At 42.7% G+C, this 20,375-nt stretch overlaps 1 protein-coding gene across 1 annotated transcript in view; it reads right to left on the reverse strand.

Annotated features, from left to right (window-relative positions):
- The window catches only part of LOC137414833 (1-phosphatidylinositol 4,5-bisphosphate phosphodiesterase gamma-1), a 212,965-nt gene that overhangs the window by 109,153 nt on the left and 83,437 nt on the right, over positions 1-20,375 (reverse strand). The window contains exons 9-14 of the mRNA XM_078784318.1: positions 14,963-15,064; positions 14,698-14,816; positions 12,664-12,749; positions 12,226-12,346; positions 11,699-11,867; positions 551-655 (exon numbers count right to left, since the gene is read on the reverse strand). Of these exons, the coding sequence (XP_078640444.1) occupies positions 551-655; positions 11,699-11,867; positions 12,226-12,346; positions 12,664-12,749; positions 14,698-14,816; positions 14,963-15,064 (702 nt within the window). The remainder of the gene's footprint in view (positions 1-550; positions 656-11,698; positions 11,868-12,225; positions 12,347-12,663; positions 12,750-14,697; positions 14,817-14,962; positions 15,065-20,375) is intronic.

The raw sequence follows: 20,375 nt of genomic DNA on the forward strand, positions 1-20,375 counted from the left end.
TATAACAAGTGTTATTTAAAGCAGATGTGCTAAATATTTAAATATTTCAACATGTGTGTGCCAGCAAAAAGAAAGAAAAGTAATTTAAAAAAGACTTTTCATGTGAACCCATGCCTATAAATGTCACATTTGCTATTTATTGTCTGTGTCATTGGAAGAAAGATGGGGTAAGAGGGGAATGGGATTCCAAGTGGATATCCACAATAAAAGCTGAAATCAGCTACATCTTGTACAAAGTAACAGACATGACCCCACAGTGAAATCGCCTGATAAGTTGAATGTGGATTATGAAAGCCGAGAGGGTAAATTTCAAGGAAGCAAGCATGATTTATAGAGTGGGGAGAAAATGTATGCTGGACGAGTTTGTAGGACCAGCTGTAATAAAGAAAAGCACCTGTTTGTAGACTATTACAGAGACTCACATGCATGAGAGGTAGCCACATAGAAAAAATCCCCCCCAAATTTTTTTTTTCAAAAAATATTTCCCATTATACAGCATTACACATTACAGTGAAAAACAGTTACATGAATGTTTTCAGCCAAAACTTACATCAAAAAAGGGATCCTCCAAATACAACGTGCCGTTCTTGATGGAATTGCTGACGTCAGACTCGGTGGATGAACTGCCATCTGATTGGTAATCAATAGTTTTGTGCTGTAACAAAGTAAGACACACAAGGTGCCTTGTTAATCACTTGGGGGGTAAAGGAGCCACTAGGGAATGGGCAATGCAGCCAGAGGGGGCACAACCTCTGGCAATAGACTGGTAGGGGAATAATATGGTAAGTCCATCACAACAAGAGGCCTAATCATGCTTTCAAGTTCCCATGTGCTCATTATCTAATGTTATCCATGAATATATATTGTGATCCATGGAAGTCATATCTCCAATGAGCATATCAGTGTGGAGTAAATATGATGTATACAGACGATATTCCCAATAAAAGATTGTTTAATGGCCTCAAAGATATTTTTTAGGTCATCTCATCTCGATTCTTGAAGAGATTAACTTATAAAATGGGTTGTGATGTCCAGATGTCTGTCCAGCCAGTCATCCGTCCATCCATCATCAACATTTTGCTTTTTTTGCTACTGTTACGGATTCGTCACTTCTGTCGTTGTGGTTTTCATCCACTGTAAGCATTTTTGGTTCCATTTACTATTCTTGGTATAGTTTGAGTGAAATGGAGATAACTGTTTTCAAAAGGTGAAAAATTAGTGTTTTAAAAGAAACCGGAAACTGGATCGGGAGAAACCGGAAGAAGAAGAGGAGGAAGAAAAAAGCGGAGAAAAGTGAGGTCGGGAAGAAAAAGCCGAGCTGCTTTGAGGTCTCGAGGAGACGCTGGCGAACATGGGTCACGAGCGAACTTTGGTTTTCCCGGGAAAGGGATTCCTGTGACAGAGTGGTTATCGCTGTGACAGATAAACCTGCGTGACGGGTTTTGCGGTTGATTCCGAAGAGAATCGTTGTTGGAGAGCAGGTACGCCTCCATTACGGGCCCGCCCGCCATTTCGCCTCACTCCCGCCATTTCGCATAGCTCCAGCCTTTTCACCTCGCTCCAGCCATTTCACCGCACCCAGCCGTTAGCCTGGTTTGCGTGTGTAACGTGGATTTCGAGTGGGAATTTGCGGTTCACCGTTTGGGAGCCGCTGAACGTTCATACCCGAAGGTGTGATTTCCCAGTCGCCTTTTGGGTGCACCTTTGTGCTTCTTTGGCAGCGTTGACTGAAAGCCGACCTGGATTCTGGTCTCGATACGACCTTTTTCTTGCGATCACCGGAGCGTGGATCGACTTTGGCTTGGTGCCGGGACAGAGACTTTGGGGAATGTTATTTTCGCTCACTTGGAGCACAGTGCGTTATTGAGTAAGAAACTGATGGTACCATCATAGGAATTATATGGTATTTTGGTTGTGCAATTGAAAGTATATTGTACTTGTGCTGTTATTCTTGTGTGACATTAATACAATACTTGTTTTTTGGTAACAATCGGTTGGTGTGGTTTCACCATTGGTCATTGACACACATAATAACGCATCTTTCTGCCGTGACTCCTTTCGGGGCTCGGAGGTACACCGTGACCGGGGTTTGGGGAGGAGCACGTAACACTACTCCTCCCTTATCATCCAGCTGATTGTTCGGGAACTTGACAAATGAATGCAAGACAGTGGCCCCCACAATCGCTCAGGCTTCGAATTGTCGAATTTAGATCATGGGGGTCACAGAGGTGGTTGCCCCCTGAAACTTCGGATCCATACTCGCCCTTTATTTACCAACCGATTGCTCTGAAACCCAATACATAGCCCTTCTGCTTGATGGCTGCAACAATCGCTCAGGCTTCAATATTTCTTTTTCGGATCAAGAGGGCCACTCAAGGGATCAAGGGGCTACCAGGGTGGGAGCTCCCCCAAATCAGCAGAGGTCTGAATTACAACCATGACAGTCAGCCAACCTGGGGCTATTTTTTAATGTTAGATGTGAATGTCTTTTTCATAATAAGAAACAATTACTAGCAGATAGCTTTTGGTGTACTTTACAAAATCCTGATGCTACACTACTCAACAGCGAGGTACTGCAAATGTGCCACCCTACCCAGAATGCTTCAGTTATATGCGCATGCAGTTGAAACCACCCCAAAAAGCGAGGTAGACCTCACAGTGGCTCAAACATCAAGGGAATGAATGACCAGGGAAATATGATAGGGAGGAGGGAAGGAAACACTGAAAGTAGCAAATAAAACAGTTGAGTTAGGAAAAGGTAATGGGGATAACGAAGATCATAGAACAGAATGAGAGATGGCAATAAATTGCGGTGCACTGCTTGCTTGAAGTCCTGGAGGGAAGAGTGAGACTCTGGAAGGTCGTTCCATACACAGAAGGAAGGAAGGTAAGAGTTGAGGTGTGCAGTCAGCCTGGATTTTGGAGGTTTACCCAGGAGGGAGTTTATACTGGAAGAACGTGTGCATCCTGGAGTAGATAGGGAGAGTCAGAGGACTGGGCGAGTGGAGGGAACAATGTTAAAGAATAGATGGTAGAAAGCAGAGACCGCTGAACTGCCTGCGATGTGAGAGCAAGGTTAATATCAACAGCTGCCTAATAATAACACCTGCTCTTTCTCAACCCTGTTGGCCCCCCGATGTAGTCATGCCGGATTATATCAGCACTTATTATCAACATTTCCCCTTTAAACCGTGTTGATAAGAGGCTTTGACTGTAGAAAGTATAATACTTCTGACAATGAAAGTAAAATATTTTGCCTCTCTAGTTATGCAGCGCAGGGCAAAAATCCCAAATAATTTGGAATAACTTCATGATGGTGATGGTGGCCGCATTACATCAGGGATGTTGTTACTGATAACCAAATTTGGTAAGAATAATTCCTATGCCTCAGATGTCACAAGGATAACATTTGAACTTTGGCATTTCAAAAGTTTGCTTCGATTCAAGGAACCATCAAATAGTGAAGAAGAAGAAGAAAAGGAAGAAGAAGAGGAGGCAGAAGACGAAGAAGAGGACATACAGTTTAATTTTGAGTAACATGTATGACCCCAAGAAGGGGAGTAGTTCTGACAACCTGCTTTTATTTGCACTGTATCAGGAATGTGAAAACTATCGCTAAAACAAGGCCGCAAAAAACAGGTATGACAACATGCACATTCTCTTTTACATTATCATTGGCAGTGAATGGTGCTATCATACATCTATTTTGTATACAAGGATTGTTGAATTTCTGTAGCTGACATCCCAAATAATTTGGAATAACTTCATGATGGTGGCCGCATTACAGTCCTGGAGGGACTGGAAGAACCAGTTGTAGCTGACATGTTGCTGTGCTAGCATCCACACCCCTTACCCTTTAAGTCAGGGGTCGGCAACCTTTTTGACATGAAGTGCCAGTTTGAAATGTTCTTGTTAATTAGTGTGCCATATCAACATTAAGTTTAACATTAAGTTTAATTATGACACCACATCAAAAAAATACTTCCAACAGACATGGAATTTTATTCCATCCATACAGGCTACATGCATAGCAACAACATCCATACAGGCTACATGCATAGCAACAACATCCATACAGGCTACATGCATAGCAACAACATCCATACAGGCTACATGCATAGCAACAACATCCATACAGGCTACATGCATAGCAATAACATCCATACAGGCTACATGCATAGCAACAACATCCATACAGGCTACATGCATATCAACAACATCCATACAGGCTACATGCACAGCAACAACATCCATACAGGCTACATGCATAGCAACAACATCCATACAGGCTACATGCATAGCAACAACATCCATACAGGCTACATGCATAGCAACAACATCCATACAGGCTACATGCATAGCAACAACATCCATACAGGCTACATGCATAGCAACAACATCCATACAGGCTACATGCATAGCAACAACATCCATACAGGCTACATGCATAGCAACTACATCCATACAGGCTACATGCATAGCAACAACATCCATACAGGCTACATGCATAGCAACAACATCCATACAGGCTACATGCACAGCAACAACATCCATACAGGCTACATGCATAGCAACAACATCCATACAGGCTACATGCATAGCAACAACATCCATACAGGCTACATGCATAGCAACAACATCCATACAGGCTACATGCATAGCAACAACATCCATACAGGCTACATGCATAGCAACAACATCCATACAGGCTACATGCATAGCAACAACATCCATACAGGCTACATGCATAGCAACTACATCCATACAGGCTACATGCATAGCAACAACATCCATACAGGCTACATGCATAGCAATAACATCCATACAGGCTACATGCATAGCAACAACATCCATACAGGCTACATGCATAGCAACAACATCCATACAGGCTACATGCATAGCAACAACATCCATACAGGCTACATGCATAGCAACAACATCCATACAGGCTACATGCATAGCAACAACATCCATACAGGCTACATGCATAGCAACAACATCCATACAGGCTACATGCATAGCAACAACATCCATACAGGCTACATGCATAGCAACAACATCCATACAGGCTACATGCATAGCAACTACATCCATACAGGCTACATGCATAGCAACAACATCCATACAGGCTACATGCATAGCAACAACATCCATACAGGCTACATGCACAGCAACAACATCCATACAGGCTACATGCATAGCAACAACATCCATACAGGCTACATGCATAGCAACAACATCCATACAGGCTACATGCATAGCAACAACATCCATACAGGCTACATGCATAGCAACAACATCCATACAGGCTACATGCATAGCAACAACATCCATACAGGCTACATGCATAGCAACAACATCCATACAGGCTACATGCATAGCAACAACATCCATACAGGCTACATGCATAGCAACAACATCCATACAGGCTACATGCATAGCAACAACATCCATACAGGCTACATGCATAGCAACAACATCCATACAGGCTACATGCATAGCAACAACATCCATACAGGCTACATGCACAGCAACAACATCCATACAGGCTACATGCATAGCAACAACATCCATACAGGCTACATGCATAGCAACAACATCCATACAGGCTACATGCATAGCAACAACATCCATACAGGCTACATGCATAGCAACAACATCCATACAGGCTACATGCATAGCAACAACATTTTAAAGAAACATTTATCTCTCATAATCAGGACATTGTAATGATCATTTTATCATTGTAAAATTTGTCCCCAATGAGGTTACAAATTATATGCATGGACCCCATTTCAAAACACTGCTTTCAGTAACTCATTTACAAAGTATTGCATTGGGAACAAATGTCAAAAAGGGAGAATAAAGTGTATCAAATAGAAATACCAGTACTATACAAGAATGCTGCCATCCTCATGAAAACATCCACATCTGAGTTGGAAAAAAAGAGATGGACAAACAGCGACATATGCAAACCCATGTGTACTACAAATAAACAGATGCCTACCAGTCAGTGTGATCCCTGGCCCTGCTTTCCTTTGCTGAGCTCAATTATCTGGGGGTTGTCGTTAGTCACTTTAAGTTGCACACATGCTTCGGAGTGGTCGGTTGTCAAACGACTGCGGGAGGCCATTTCTTCAATGCGTCGCTCAACACTTCTAGCTGACATGGGAATATCTTTTATTCTTGATTTGATTGTCTCTTTGATGGTAAGCCTTCAAACAGAACCTCTGAGCTACAGAGAAAAGCCTCCTTAATATATTCGCCATCCGTGAATGGCTTTCCACATTTCGCAATGCAATGAGCAATGCGATAGCTTGCTTCAGTCGCATGGTTTTTAGCAGTGGCAAAGATTTTGAGGGTGTTGGCTTGCTTCCCATACCTGGACACGGCACGTTTGATGGATTCTGCCTTGTCTGCCTGATCTTTGAAAGTTTTCTCGTGCTTTGTCTCAAAATGGCGCTTAACACTCAACGTTCGACAAACAACATTTTCAAAACATAAAGTACACACAGCACGGTCCTTCTGAAAAACAAAACCCCACTCTTCTGTCCATGAGGGCTGGAATGCTCGAACCTTTACTTCAGCTTTCTTAGCTAGCGGGGTTGCCATCATCTACCGAACCTGAACCGCTTCACTGCACTGTGGGAAATGTGAGCGGGAGGCCGTACCGTCAATCAAACTAAATAAGACAGGCCGCGCAACAGCCAATGGCTGTTCAAGAAGTGATTTGTCATGCAACTGAGAGGGCACTGCTTTCGCCAGTGTGCGAATGATTACGCTGCCGCGTGCCAATGGTGGCACGCGTGCCTAAGGTTGCCGACCCCTGCTTTAAGTAATAACTTTTTCCCCATAAAATAAAATTGTACTTAGATGCCACTTAATCAATGTCTGAGCAGATTATTTACAACATTTCAAAAAATGGAGGGAAATATGAAACATGATTAACTGGAGTTCACAGAACACCTTACCCCACACAGTCTTGAGAAAATGGCATGGGACTTCATTGGAAACAGTTTAATGGAAGAAGAAGAAGAATCTTGAAGTTACACCACCCCGAGAGCGTGAGTAGAAAATATGTTTGGTTGAGACGGTATAATTCTGTTTAAGTACTGCCAAACTGAAAGGATTTTGAAAGTGCCAACAAGGTGCTTTATTTTCCACAGTGTTCAAATATATAATTCATTTGAAATGAAATAAAAGTTTTAAATGTTGTAGAAAAAAAAAATTAATCCAAAGTTTACCGCCGTTTGTGCACAATCTCTAACACCACCTTATTGAATATGTTAAATTAGTTGTTTGGGCCTGTTCTTTGTGTCCTTTTATGACGTCTTTAAGAACAGTAAGTTTCCTGTTTGGAAAGATTTTCAATTTTGTCTGACTGCCAGACAGGTAGACAGACTAAAGCAAATTAATGCTCTGCACATGCATGCTCGGGATGAGATTCCATGCAATTTGCCAAATTCAGACCAAAGTACTGCTAAACTGCAGATTCACGTTTCGATTCTTGTTCTACAGGGTTTACAATTTTAATACTCAATTGAAGTTATGTACTGTAGTTCCTCAATCATAGACTGACAGACAGACAAAGTGAACCAGTTGCTTAACCCCTCTTTCCTCTATGCATGCGGGTAACGAATGAATTAACAAGAAGACGTCATGCGTAGCACGATACTTGCAAAATCCGTCCCCCCCCCCCCCCAAAAGTTTTCCATTGATACAGCAAATTGTCCATTTCATGAATATTAAAATTTACAATCTTGATCAAAGCTCGGGTCAACAACATGAAAAGTGACGATTTTTCAGATGAAAAATGATGATTTTAGAAGTTTGACCTTGAGTTGACCTTTGACCGTTTGACCTCATAAATAGTTGGTTTCCCAATTCAGTGAGGCAATGCACAAATGCTGATCTATTTTCAAGTCAATCGGATGAAAATTGATGGGTTTTCAGATGAAAATTGATGATTTTGGAAGTTTGACCTAGAGTTGACCTTTGACCATTTGACCTCAAAAATAGTTGATTTTCCTATTTATTGACAATGTGCAAATGCTGTTCAATTTCCAAGTCAATCGGATGAAAATTGACGGTTTTTCAGATGAAAATTAATGATTTTGGAAGTTTGACCTTCAGTTGACCTTTGACCTCAAAAACAGTTGGTTTCCTAATTCAGTGAGGCAATATGCAAATGCTGTTCAATTTTCAAGTCAATCGGATGAAAATCGATGGTTTTTCAGATGAAAAGTGATGATTTTGGAAGTTTGACCTTGAGTTGACCTTTGACCTTTTGACCTCAAAAATAGTATGTTTCCCAATTTAGTGACAATATGCAAATGCTGTTCAATTTTCAAGTCAATCGGTTGAGAATTGACGGCTTTTTGGATGAAAATTGATGACTTAAAATTTGCTCTTGAGTTGACCTTTGACCTTTTGACCTCAAAAATAGTTTATTTCCCAAATTATTGACTTAATATACAAATGTTATTCAATTTTCAAGTCAATCGGATTTAAAATGGCGATTTAAGAAATGTGACCTCCAGATGACCTTTGACCTTTGACCTCAAAATCAATAGGCTTCTCAATTGGGACGACCTAGGCAACTTGGTGAAGTTTCGTGACGATCGGTTTAGAATTGTGACCTGTAGGCCGGTGACAAAGACAAACAGAACCACAAACGCAACCGACCAATATACTTGAAAAATCTTCGATTTTGCAAGTAATGAATCAGAACAAGAGGGAGAATATCTTTGCAGTATATGTCCCCTACTAAGTTTCAGTTCAATATCTTAACAGGTATGGGTCAAAAGTCTGGAAATCTGACCCTTGCATGAATATATGATATTTTCTAAGTCCAAAAAGGGCATAAATCCATGAAAAATTGGCGAACCACCCAAAAACCCAAACTTGTTCTTTAACTTCTCATAATAAAGCCATGTACACAGTTTCAGTCGAGTCTGATGAAGGGGATGGGGAAGTGCAGAAAACCACAGGTGGGATGGACAGACAGACCGACAGACAGAGAGCAAGCCTATAGTTCTCTCTTGGCAGGGAACTAATAAACAAGAGGGAGAATAGCTTTGCAATACATGTCCCATACAGGTGTGATATTCTCAAAGTCCAAAAATGGGCATAACTGTGAAAAATTGATGAAATGCCCTAAAACTCGAACGTGTTCTGTAAGTTATAATAAAGCCATGTACCAAGTTTAAGTTTAATATGTTAAAGGATGTGCGAAAAAAATCTGGAAAACCACATGTGGGCCAGACGGATGGATTTAATTTTCGGTATTTTCTTCCTCAATTATATTCTTATGACAAAATGAAGTTTGTACTGGAGTCATTAACTTTATAACCATTTCACGAGATCAAACAAAAGTAGACTAAAAGTGCTTTTAGCCGAGGAAATATTTCATGCACAGGTTCAGGCCACATGCATTCTGCTGGTGCATTACCAAGAGATAATGAACAATGTGTGCATCATAAAATTCTGAACATCATTTTCAATTTGCCAATCTTAAGCTGAAATCACAAATAAAATGAACAAAAGCTCTCAGGGTCAGAAAGAATCACAGTTGATTGTACAAACTGAATTTAAGTGAGCCACTATTATGTCCAAACATAATATAAATATTTACTTCTTCCTTCTTATTCCTAAAAAAATTAATATATATAATAATAATAATAATAATGCTAATAATAATAATAGTAATAATAATAATAATAATAATAATAATAAAATAATAGCTTCCTAAACAAGAAGCATTGGATTATTTAAAATTAATTTTTTTAAACCTTGCACAACCTTCCATGTCGTCCGTGGGCTGAGTAGGGTTTACATGCACCCCCCCCCCCCACAACTTAACTTCCTGGGTATGTCCATGTACCCCCCACCCTAGGGTTTAGGAAAAACCATGTTAACAGAAAAAAAACTCATTCCCTCATAGTTTGACCTCTGGTGACCTCATTAGTGACCTCATTTGCATATAACACATGTCATTGTAAAGAGTGTCTCAGGACAAACATTTTGAGGGGTCATATGCAACCATAGGATGACTAGGTAAAAAGTTATAGCCATTTGAATTTCGCCTACCCCTACAGGGTCAGAAAGACCAGAAAGTACAAAGGCCAGAAAGTAATGTATCATAAACCAGGGGTTCCCAACCTTTTTGGTGTTATGGTCCCTTTGGCTCCCAAAACACATCCCCAGCACCCCCCCCCCCTCCCTTTTGCAAGGGTCGAGTGGCGGAGCGCATGTAAGCAGGCTAGGGAGGTCTGGGGGCATGCACCCCCAAGAAATTTTTGATTTCTCGATGCTCTGTGGCGCATTCTGAGAGGTGTTTTTTTCCTTTAATTGGCTATTTTGTTTGTATGAGAATTTTGCTGGTGCCAGCATCTTCACTTTTGCTTGGAATCCGGATTTGGAACCAAGCACCGTCTGTACAGACACCGCATACATTCTCCCACTGAATTCCTCCCGCATCGAAGAACAACTTCATTTTTTCCATGACGTCGTTAGCTTTTGTCGTTGTTTCCAGGGCACTGCAGAACAAGAATTCTTCCTTGATATCATCTCCCTTGACATAGCGAACGAATGCCAGTAGCTGGGAGCAGGAACTAACATCGGTCGATTCATCAAGTTGAAAATAAAACAAGCCGAAAGGCACCGCCTTAATCTCATTGATGATCTGTCGTTTCACATCTTCCGACATGTCACGGATACGACGCTGCACTCTGTTATTCGATAAAGACACCTGTTCAACTTTGCGAGCCTCTGCCTTGCCGAGAACCCATTCGACAATTTCAAGAGAAACTTCATAAGAAGCCTGGACAGTTGCTACATTTTGTTGTTGAAAAGCTCCTCCCTCATCCAACTTCTGTCGCTTTAAATTTTTTTCATGCCGCTTGAAAAATTCGGGATCCTGCTTTGCATGTTGTGCGTGATTCGTCTCGAAGTGCAACTTCAACTTGGATGGCCTCATGGATTCAGTACTCAAAACCTTGTGACACAGCACACATTGTGGTTTCTCTTGGCCAGACACAGTAATGGACATGAATCAAAGCTTCATGTATTCGTCAAGATACTTTCCTTTTTTACTCCCAGAAGCCATAAGGTCAAATTTGCAATAGGAAAAAAAAACAATATCAAAGTCAAAACAATATCAAAAAGAATTTTAAAAAAATCATTTTTAGTATGGTTCAAATTACCCCATGGCCCCCCGAGAAATACGCCATGGCCCCCAGGTTGGGAACCACGGTCATAAACAACCACTACCATAATTATGTTCATTGTCCTTTTAGAGGTAGGACACTTAATTTTCTGGGTCTTTGTTCGTTTCTCAGCCCAGAAATGAACTTTCGCATTGATACGTCACATCACAAAGTGTGGCATTCCTCGGATGGATGTGAAACTGGATGTCCCATATATTAGCATTGTTTAGGAGATATCAAAATATCCCACGGTGTCTTTCACAAAGAGTAGGCGAGTTATCACCGGCATCCTGAGCAAATCCCAAATTCATCGCCGTGCCAACTCCAGTCAAGTGTTTCATGAGAGACTATAGGCAAACATACATGTGGCTGATCCACACAGAAGGTGAAATTAATTGGGACCAGTAAAGTAGTCATCGTAGTAGTAGTAGTAGTAGTAGTAGTGATAATTTTGAATACCGTAAGCTCTACAGCAGAATTTGACAAGGTACCTTGACAATGATCTTGTGCCTGAGCTGGTTGGGAGATGGCAGCTCCTCGGCGCGAGCTTCAACAGGCCGAACAAGCAGCATGTCCCCAAACACCTGTCGGAAGATGTCGGCCATGCGACGTTGCTGCTGTACACAGCAGTGCTCTTCGATAGAAATAATCACAGGATATCTGAGGTCAATAGAAAAAGACAATCAGTGCGGGAAAGGCAGATTCCTTCCCATCACAGCTTCACAATGATCATCAGAAAAGGATGTTAGCCATGGACACAAGCAATCTGGATAAGACAACGGAGAGTTAATCAGAAGTTTGTTCATTAGGTCTGCACAATGGTTACCAACCTATGGTTGTTTCTCCGTGCTCTATCCTTCTAAATGCTGAGCGTCAAGCAAGGAAGCAGCACGTACTATTTTTAAAGTCTTTGGTTCGACTTTGTCCGGATTCGAACCACCGACCTCCCAGACTCACAGCAGATGCTCTAACCATTGGGCCACCGAGTTTGAGCAAAATTCAAGAAAGAGGTTCTTACTCCGAGACGGCAAAGGCGTGCTCCTTAATGGCAAAGACCACGTCGGAGAATCGGATCTTCGTCGTAAGCGTGTGTCCATGGTAGATCACCGGCATATCATCAGGACCATCCCAGCAGTCCACTGGCACAACATGGCGCTGCGTGTCAGATTCTCACTTTTTGCAGTGCTTCAACATGATGATTCAAAAATGTTGCAGCATTGTTGTTATCACTATCACGTCAAGACCAGACAGAATTAGCAGAACCCGGCTGCTCTTTTGGTTCTAACTGTAAATCCGTTTGGGTTTATAAAACATCATAATGTGAATTTCTACTTTTGCATTTTTTATTTTTTGTTCATGTAAATTATAGAGAATAAAGATTTCCAAAACAAAACTGTATTTAACAATATTTATATCAATTATAGATGTGTGGATGTATTAAAATGTTTCGGCTTACACTCAATGCAACGACAGCCCATTCGCAGACAGCGAGAATATGCTTCTGGAGATGACTCACTGTACAGCTGGTCACCCATAAGGTACCTGCACAAAACAGCAGGAAATGGGGGTAATGAAAACCGAAAAAACAAATAGTAAACGCCAATTCCATTGAATCAGCTGATCATCTGATAATTGTAAAGATAACTTGGTCACAACAGAGTCCTGTAACCACAAAAACCTTAAATATTTTGATGCAGTGGGACGTTGCTACCATATTACAAAGGCAAGGAAGGGGTGTGGGTTTATATTGATAAGAATAAATTTGATAAAGAGATTGGGTAAGGGGGTGGGGGACAGCATAATAGAGATGAGCATAAGCCCCCCATTCATCCCCACACTCATCGTTTGTCCAAGTCTCCCTATATTTTGTCCATGAACCTCATTGTTGGTGTACCCCCCCCCCCCACTTTCTATCTACTATTCCTTTTGTTCTGTTGCATCCTGATACATTCAGTACCGTAGCTCTTCCACGAGCCTCGACTCCTTATACAAAAATATAAAATGAAGGCCACCGTATCACTCATTAAAACACACATAAACAATGAAGACCTCACAATACCATTTGAATAAAAAACAGATCTATAGACAAAAAAAATCTGTGCTAAAATTCCAAATTCCCTTCTTGGTACCTCCGCAACAAAAAGGCACCAAATAAATGGATTAACCACTTTCAAGGTCTCCAACAAGTCAATGGAAAATAATGCACACAGCAGGATGCATTCGTTATCAAATTCTGGTGAGAATGGTTTTCAGTAATAACACTATAAACTAGAGGTTCCAGGGAACCTGAACTCAACCGGTCTATATCAATATGGTTAGAATATGCATAATAGAACCACAAACTATATAGTTTATATGTGCTAAAGAGGTACAGTAACGTTGAAGGTATCTCATGTTTAAACAGGAAACTAGAAAAAATTGAGTTTTAAGTGAGGCATGAAAAGTAAAACTACAATTACTTTTCTCAGATAGGTCACGACGAGGTCATTTTTTGGACATCGTCAAAACCCGTAATATATGTGTTGAGGTTTGTTACATACTGTCTGCACACCAAGTTTCAGCCTTCTAGCTACATTAGGAAGTACCAGATTGACAAAAATTGTTTTTTCAATATGGCCGCCCTGCCGCGCCCATTTTTGGGTGTGCAACGCCCAAATGCAATCCCAAACTAGTTTATGTCTTAAAGATGCTGCATGACAAGTTTCATCAAATTTAATCAATATTTGTGACTTTTAGAGCGTAGACGTCGAATTGTTTACAGACGACAGACAGACAGACAGATGACAGACGGACGACGGACACTGGGTGTCGACAAAAACTCAGCTGGACATAGTCCAGTTGAGTTAAAAATAGATGGTATTCATCGAATACTTACCGCCCGCAATTGACATGGTGCGAGCCATCTCTTCTGTTTTTTTCAGAATTTTTTCATTTGATCCAATATGGCTGCCAGACCATGTGACCAATGACATCATAAATTTACATTCTCCAATATAATTGTTGCATATATAACCCTGAAGAAATTTAAAACTGATCGGACTAAGCGTACTTGTCGAATAATGACATCATAATGAAGGCACCAATGACGTCATCGTTAAGAACACTTATTCCCCATACGGAGTTCTTAAAAATGAGCCACGTTTCAATTTTTTCCATGGAGCGGTTTTGGGGAAAAAGATGTCCAAAGTTTTTTGGTTTTTCAAGATGGCGCCAATACCATCCAATCACATGATACATGCAGGATACGTGACCTACGACGTCATAATTATCACTAATAACAATTCTAAATGAGTAGCGCATACTATGGTGAAACTTTCGTGTCAATCGGAGCAATGGGTCCTGAGAAAATGAATTTTTAAAAAATGCAGACACGTGCATAAGTGTACGTACACGACTGATCACTTAACCCCACTTTTCACTTCACGAGTGCAGGGTGACAAGAGACGAGTAAAACTAAACATCGAGTTATATAGTAAGGGCAAATATGTACGTGTTGTGGGAAGATGAGATCCAGTAATGGGAGAGAGGGTTATTCATCTCCTCGGGTTTCACAGGATTCTGCGCCACGTCCCAGATGCTATTTTCCTTTGAGAAGAGGTAAGTCAGAAACTGTAAAAGATAAAAATACAACCGAGTCATTGAAGGCACAATCTACAACACAAGATATTTAACGTACCAATTATATTAGTTTTAAAAATCACAATGTATTAAAACAAGCATGAGCAGTAAATACTACATAGGTATGCAAGCGTCACCTCTTCTTGGGTGAAGAAAGGCTTATCGACCTCTCGTCTTGGATCATTAAGGAAGTGGCACAGAAACGTCCACACTTTCCCAATGTCTGCAGCCCAGTTTTCCTACATCAAAAGATTGAATTATAAGTACAGCACAAGGAAACACAAATACTGGAGAAAATCGTCTCGCCTGCACCACATACACAACCCATTAACTTATAACCAGTTAACAATGCCAGATAGCACACCGACATTGGGCCAACGTTGGCAATATTGTGCAAAAACGACGTCGATTTGCCAATGTCGGTCCAACGTTGGCAATATGGTGCAAAAACGACGTCGATTTGCCAATGTCGGTCGAACGTTGGCAATATGGTGCAAAAACGACGTCGATTTGCCAATGTCGGTCGAACGTTGGCAATATTGTGCAAAAACGACATCGATTTGCCAATGTCGGTCCAACGTTGGCAATATGGTGGCAATCGATGTCGTTTTTGCACAATATTGCCAACGTTGGACCGACATTGGCAAATCGATGTCGTTTTTGCACAATATTGCCAACGTTCGACCGACATTGGCAAATCGACGTCGTTTTTGCACAATATTGCCAACGTTCGACCGACATTGGCAAATCGACGTCGTTTTTGCACAATATTGCCAACGTTCGACCGACATTGGCAAATCGACGTCGTTTTTGCACCATATTGCCACCATTGGACCGATGTTGGCAAATCGACGTCGTTTTTGCACCATATTGCCAACGTTGGACCGATGTTGGCAAATCGACGTCGTTTTTGCACCATATTGCCAACGTTGGACAGACATTGGCAAATCGACGTCGTTTTTGCACCATATTGCCAACGTTGGACAGACATTGGCAAATCGACGTCGTTTTTGCACCATATTGCCACCATTGGACCGATGTTGGCAAATCGACGTCGTTTTTTTTTTGCACCATATTGCCAACGTTGGACCGATGTTGGCAAATCGACGTCGTTTTTGCACCATATTGCCAACGTTGGACCAACATTGGAAAATAGACTTCGTTTTTGCACCATATTGCCAACGTTGGACAGACATTGGCAAATCGACGTCGTTTTTGCACCATATTGCCAACGTTGGACCAACATTGGAAAATTGACTTCGTTTTTGCACCATATTGCCAACGTTGGACAGACATTGGCAAATCGAAGTCGTTTTTGCACCATATTGCCAACGTTGGACAGACATTGGCAAATCGACGTCGTTTTTGCACCATATTGCCAATGTTGGACTGATGTTGGCAAATCGATGTCGTTTTTGCACCATATTGCCAACGTTGGACCGACATTGGCAAATCGACGTCATTTTTGCACCATATTGCCAATGTTGGCAATATGGTGCAAAAACGACGTCGATTTGCCCACATCTGTCCAATAGTGGCAATGTGGTGCAAAAACGAAGTCTATTTTCCAATGTTGGTCTAAAGTTGGCAATAATGTGCAAAAACGACGTCGATTTGCCAACATCGGTCCAACATTGGCAATATGGTGCAAAAACGACATCGATTTGCCAACATCGGTCCAACATTGGCAATATGGTGCAAAAACGATGTCGATTTGCCAATGTCGGTCCAACGTTGGCAATATTGTGCAAAAACGACATCGATTTGCCAACATCGGTCCAACATTGGCAATATGGTGCAAAAATGACCTCGATTTGCCAATGTCGGTCCAACGTTGGCAATATGGTGCAAAAACGACGTCGATTTGCCAATGTCGGTCCAACGTTGGCAATATAGTGCAAAAACGACGTCGATTTGCCAATGTCGGTCCAACATTGGCAATATGGTGCAAAAATGACCTCGATTTGCCAATGTCGGTCCAACGTTGGCAATATGGTGCAAAAACGATGTCGATTTGCCAATGTCGGTCCAACGTTGGCAATATTGTGCAAAAACGACATGGATTTGCCAACGTCAGTCCAACATTGGCAATATGGTGCAAAAACGTCTATTTGCCAATGTCGGTTCAACGTAGGCAATATTTTGCAAAAACGACATCGATTTGCCAACGTCATTCCAACATTGGCAATATGGTGCAAAAACGTCTATTTGCCAATGTCGGTCCAACGTTGGCAATATGGTGCAAAAACGACGTCGATTTGCCAATGTCGGTCCAACGTTGGCAATATGGTGCAAAAATGACCTCGATTTGCCAATGTCGGTCCAACGTTGGCAATATGGTGCAAAAACGATGTCGATTTGCCAATGTCGGTCCAACGTTGGCAATATTGTGCAAAAACGACATCGATTTGCCAACGTCAGTCCAACATTGGCAATATGGTGCAAAAACGTCTATTTGCCAATGTCGGTCCAACGTTGGCAATATGGTGCAAAAACCACGTCGATTTACCAATATCGGTCCAACGTTGGCAAATAAATGTTGCATCTACCCCATATTGCCATCAATTGCCAAACGTACATATTGGTCAAAATACAAACGTACGTAATGGTAGTACCGGGGTGTCCAAATTTTTCGTTGATTGGTGTGCAAAAACGCAACATTTTAAAGCGTTTTCGAAAATTTTAAAACGTTTTTTTCTGAGGTAAATTCAGCGCGTGTGCGGAGAAGCTCCTCGTCACGTAATGGCGGACGTGTACGGAATGGTGGAGCATCTAGAACGTTCTGAAGCGCAAGGAAGCAGGTCAGGGTTAGAGTTTTATGAGAGTTGGATTGGAACCTCCCCTGTCCCAAGCGTTCGAACCCCCTCCCCCGTAATGTCGAAGTCTGGGACGCAGGGAACAGGTGCGATGACTGACCAGGTCTTGGTTCAATTATTAATGGGGATGAGAGGAATGAGTGACAATATAAGTGGAATGAATGACAAAATTGATGGAATGGAGGGTAATATGAAAGGAATGGAAAACAAAATTGATGCCTCGAGTAAAAGTATAAAAGCAAAAACTGAAGAAATGAAAGCCCAGAGAGCAAAATAATGAATACGTAAGGGGCACAGGAGGGGAAATGTTTGTTGGAAGAGGACCTGGTAGGCTGTCGCACCTGTGTGGATGCTAGAATGCACCAGCAGAGGAAGGAATTGGAAATTGTGACGCACCAGGGTCGTGGTTTGGGGCAGGAGGTAAAAGATTTGGAGTCCTATGTTATGGAACCAGAGCGGGTGTTTATAGATAAAGACCTGTTGGGGCCACAATCGACTGGGGGAAGTATGGAGGAAATGGTACAGGAGCGGCCGAGCATTTTGCACAGTACCATCAAGGGGGCGGTTGCTTGAGTCCAACAGAGTCTGGGAGATGAGGTGAGTCAGTCCGTTAAATATCCCCAGGATGAGATTAAGGTGACCCAGGGGACTCTCACCACGAGCCACATTTTCGGGAACGGAGCCTTGGAAAAGTGATCCCCATAGCAAATTTGGAATAGCTGCAGGGAGGGGTAGAAAACCCGTAGAAGGGGTTGTAACCTGCAGCTGTGGTTGGGCACACGAAGCCAATTTTTTTTAAATTAAATGTAAACTCAAATTTAAATGTGAGTTCAATATGGAGCAGCCTTAGAGGGTACAAGACCTTGGGGCTGCGAAATTCGGACCGGGAGAGGTCAATGGGGTCTGCCTCGTGGCAAATTTGCCCCTTTCAAAATTGGATTATGCCAGACAGCTGGGGAGCTGCGCTGGCAGGCTTTGGACGTGGGCTCCGAGCATTAGTGTTGTGGCATGACTCGGGCACCACGGGGGTCTTGGTGGAGTGTGGCGTCTCTGGTCCATCGGGGCGCCGTCCCAGCGAGTGTCTCGGGCCAGCAGGCTCGCTGGACCCTGGAGGGGGTTGAGACCTCCGGGGGTCCGAGGTGGCCACTCGTGGGCACCTAGCAGGGTGCACCATGAGGACCACTAGGGGGAGGTGTTGTAGGCTGCGCTTTGGTGGCGGCACCACGGACGGCCAATAAGGGCCTGATGTAGTGACCGCCCAGGCATGCTGCCTGGCAGCCTCTCCCTGAGACTCGGAGACAGCCGGCATGTGATGACCTGCCATGCTATGCTGGTCTATGGACGCGGGATGAACCGCATGGACAGAAACAGATATAGCCACTGGACAACCATTGGAGCATCTGTGAAAAAATGATGGTGTGAACATGATCTACCACAGATGTTCCGTTGTAATTTGTGGACTCTCAGCTTGGGAAGAGAGCCCTGGGTTTGATTGGGAAATTAGAACGAGCAGAGCATACGGGGCCATGCTCAGCTGGCAAGTGCATGGAGAAGCACCCTTCTTTGGTGAAAGTAGTCAATGGTGGAAAAATTGGCACGGGTAGTTTGAGGGTTAGATGTAAAATTGAGGAGGAATTTTGTGAAGCCGTGGTGGACACTGGGGCCAGTGACACCATTATTGATCTGAGTGTATTAGACCAAAGTGTTGCAGACTGGAAAAAAATTGATAGGTTGGTAGGACACAGCTTTCAACTGGCTACTGGAGCGATGGTTCCAATATTGAGCCGCGGGTTGTAAGGATGGAGTTTCGGTCAATGTGGTGGTATGGGTGGCCGAGGTGTGTGACCAGTGTCTTCTGGGATTGAGTCTCCTGGTGGAACACGATTGTCCACTAGACCTTGGTCGGACTGGGGGATGTGTGGAGGTGCAGGGAACGTGGCTGTGTGGATGCCACGTACTGTGACAGTGCCTTCCAGGTACAAGACCTTGGGAATGGCAGAGTTGACAGCAGGTGCTCACCACGTTGGCCGGCTTGGGCTCGTGGAGCCGTGGTCCTCACAGGGGGCCAAAGGATGGATGGTGGGTCGCACCCTTGTGGATACTCATGGGCCTATGTTGGAGGTTCGGCTGCTCAACTTATCTGATAGCTCAATAGTTTGTTGAGATCAGTGTGGAAGAACTCGACTGGCCTGCACAGAGCCCTGACATCAACCCCATCGAACACCTTTGGGATGAATTGGAACACCGACTGTGAGCCAGGACTAATCATCCAACATCAGTGCCCGACCTCACTTATGCTCTTGTGGCTGAATGGAAGCAAATCCCTGCAGCAATGTTCGAACATCTAGTGGAAAACCTTCCCAGAAGAGTGGAGTTGTCAGCAAAAGGGGGGGGGGGGGGAGGGAACCAACTCCATACTAATGCCCATGATTTTGGAATGAGATGTTCGATGTTCAAGCGTCCACATGCTTTTGGTCATGTCGTGTATATTGTTCAAAGTTCTAATGCGCCCGATATACTGTATCCATGCTATTAACGCGTTACGACTAACCCTAACCATTATAAACCTAACCCTGAAGTACATATACGTATACAGGCCACAGAAAAGGGCTTTTTATAAACGGGAGTCCAGTGCACCCATACACTTCGTACTTCTGTCCGTTCTGCACTCGTGGAAATGAACCGCATACTTAAAAATAAATTGGCACTTTGCTATATATACATTTTGTCTTGA

This window comes from Myxine glutinosa, chromosome 9, assembly GCF_964187855.1.
Source record: "Myxine glutinosa chromosome 9, kmMyxGlut1.1, whole genome shotgun sequence".
Classification (NCBI taxonomy): domain Eukaryota; kingdom Metazoa; phylum Chordata; class Myxini; order Myxiniformes; family Myxinidae; genus Myxine; species Myxine glutinosa.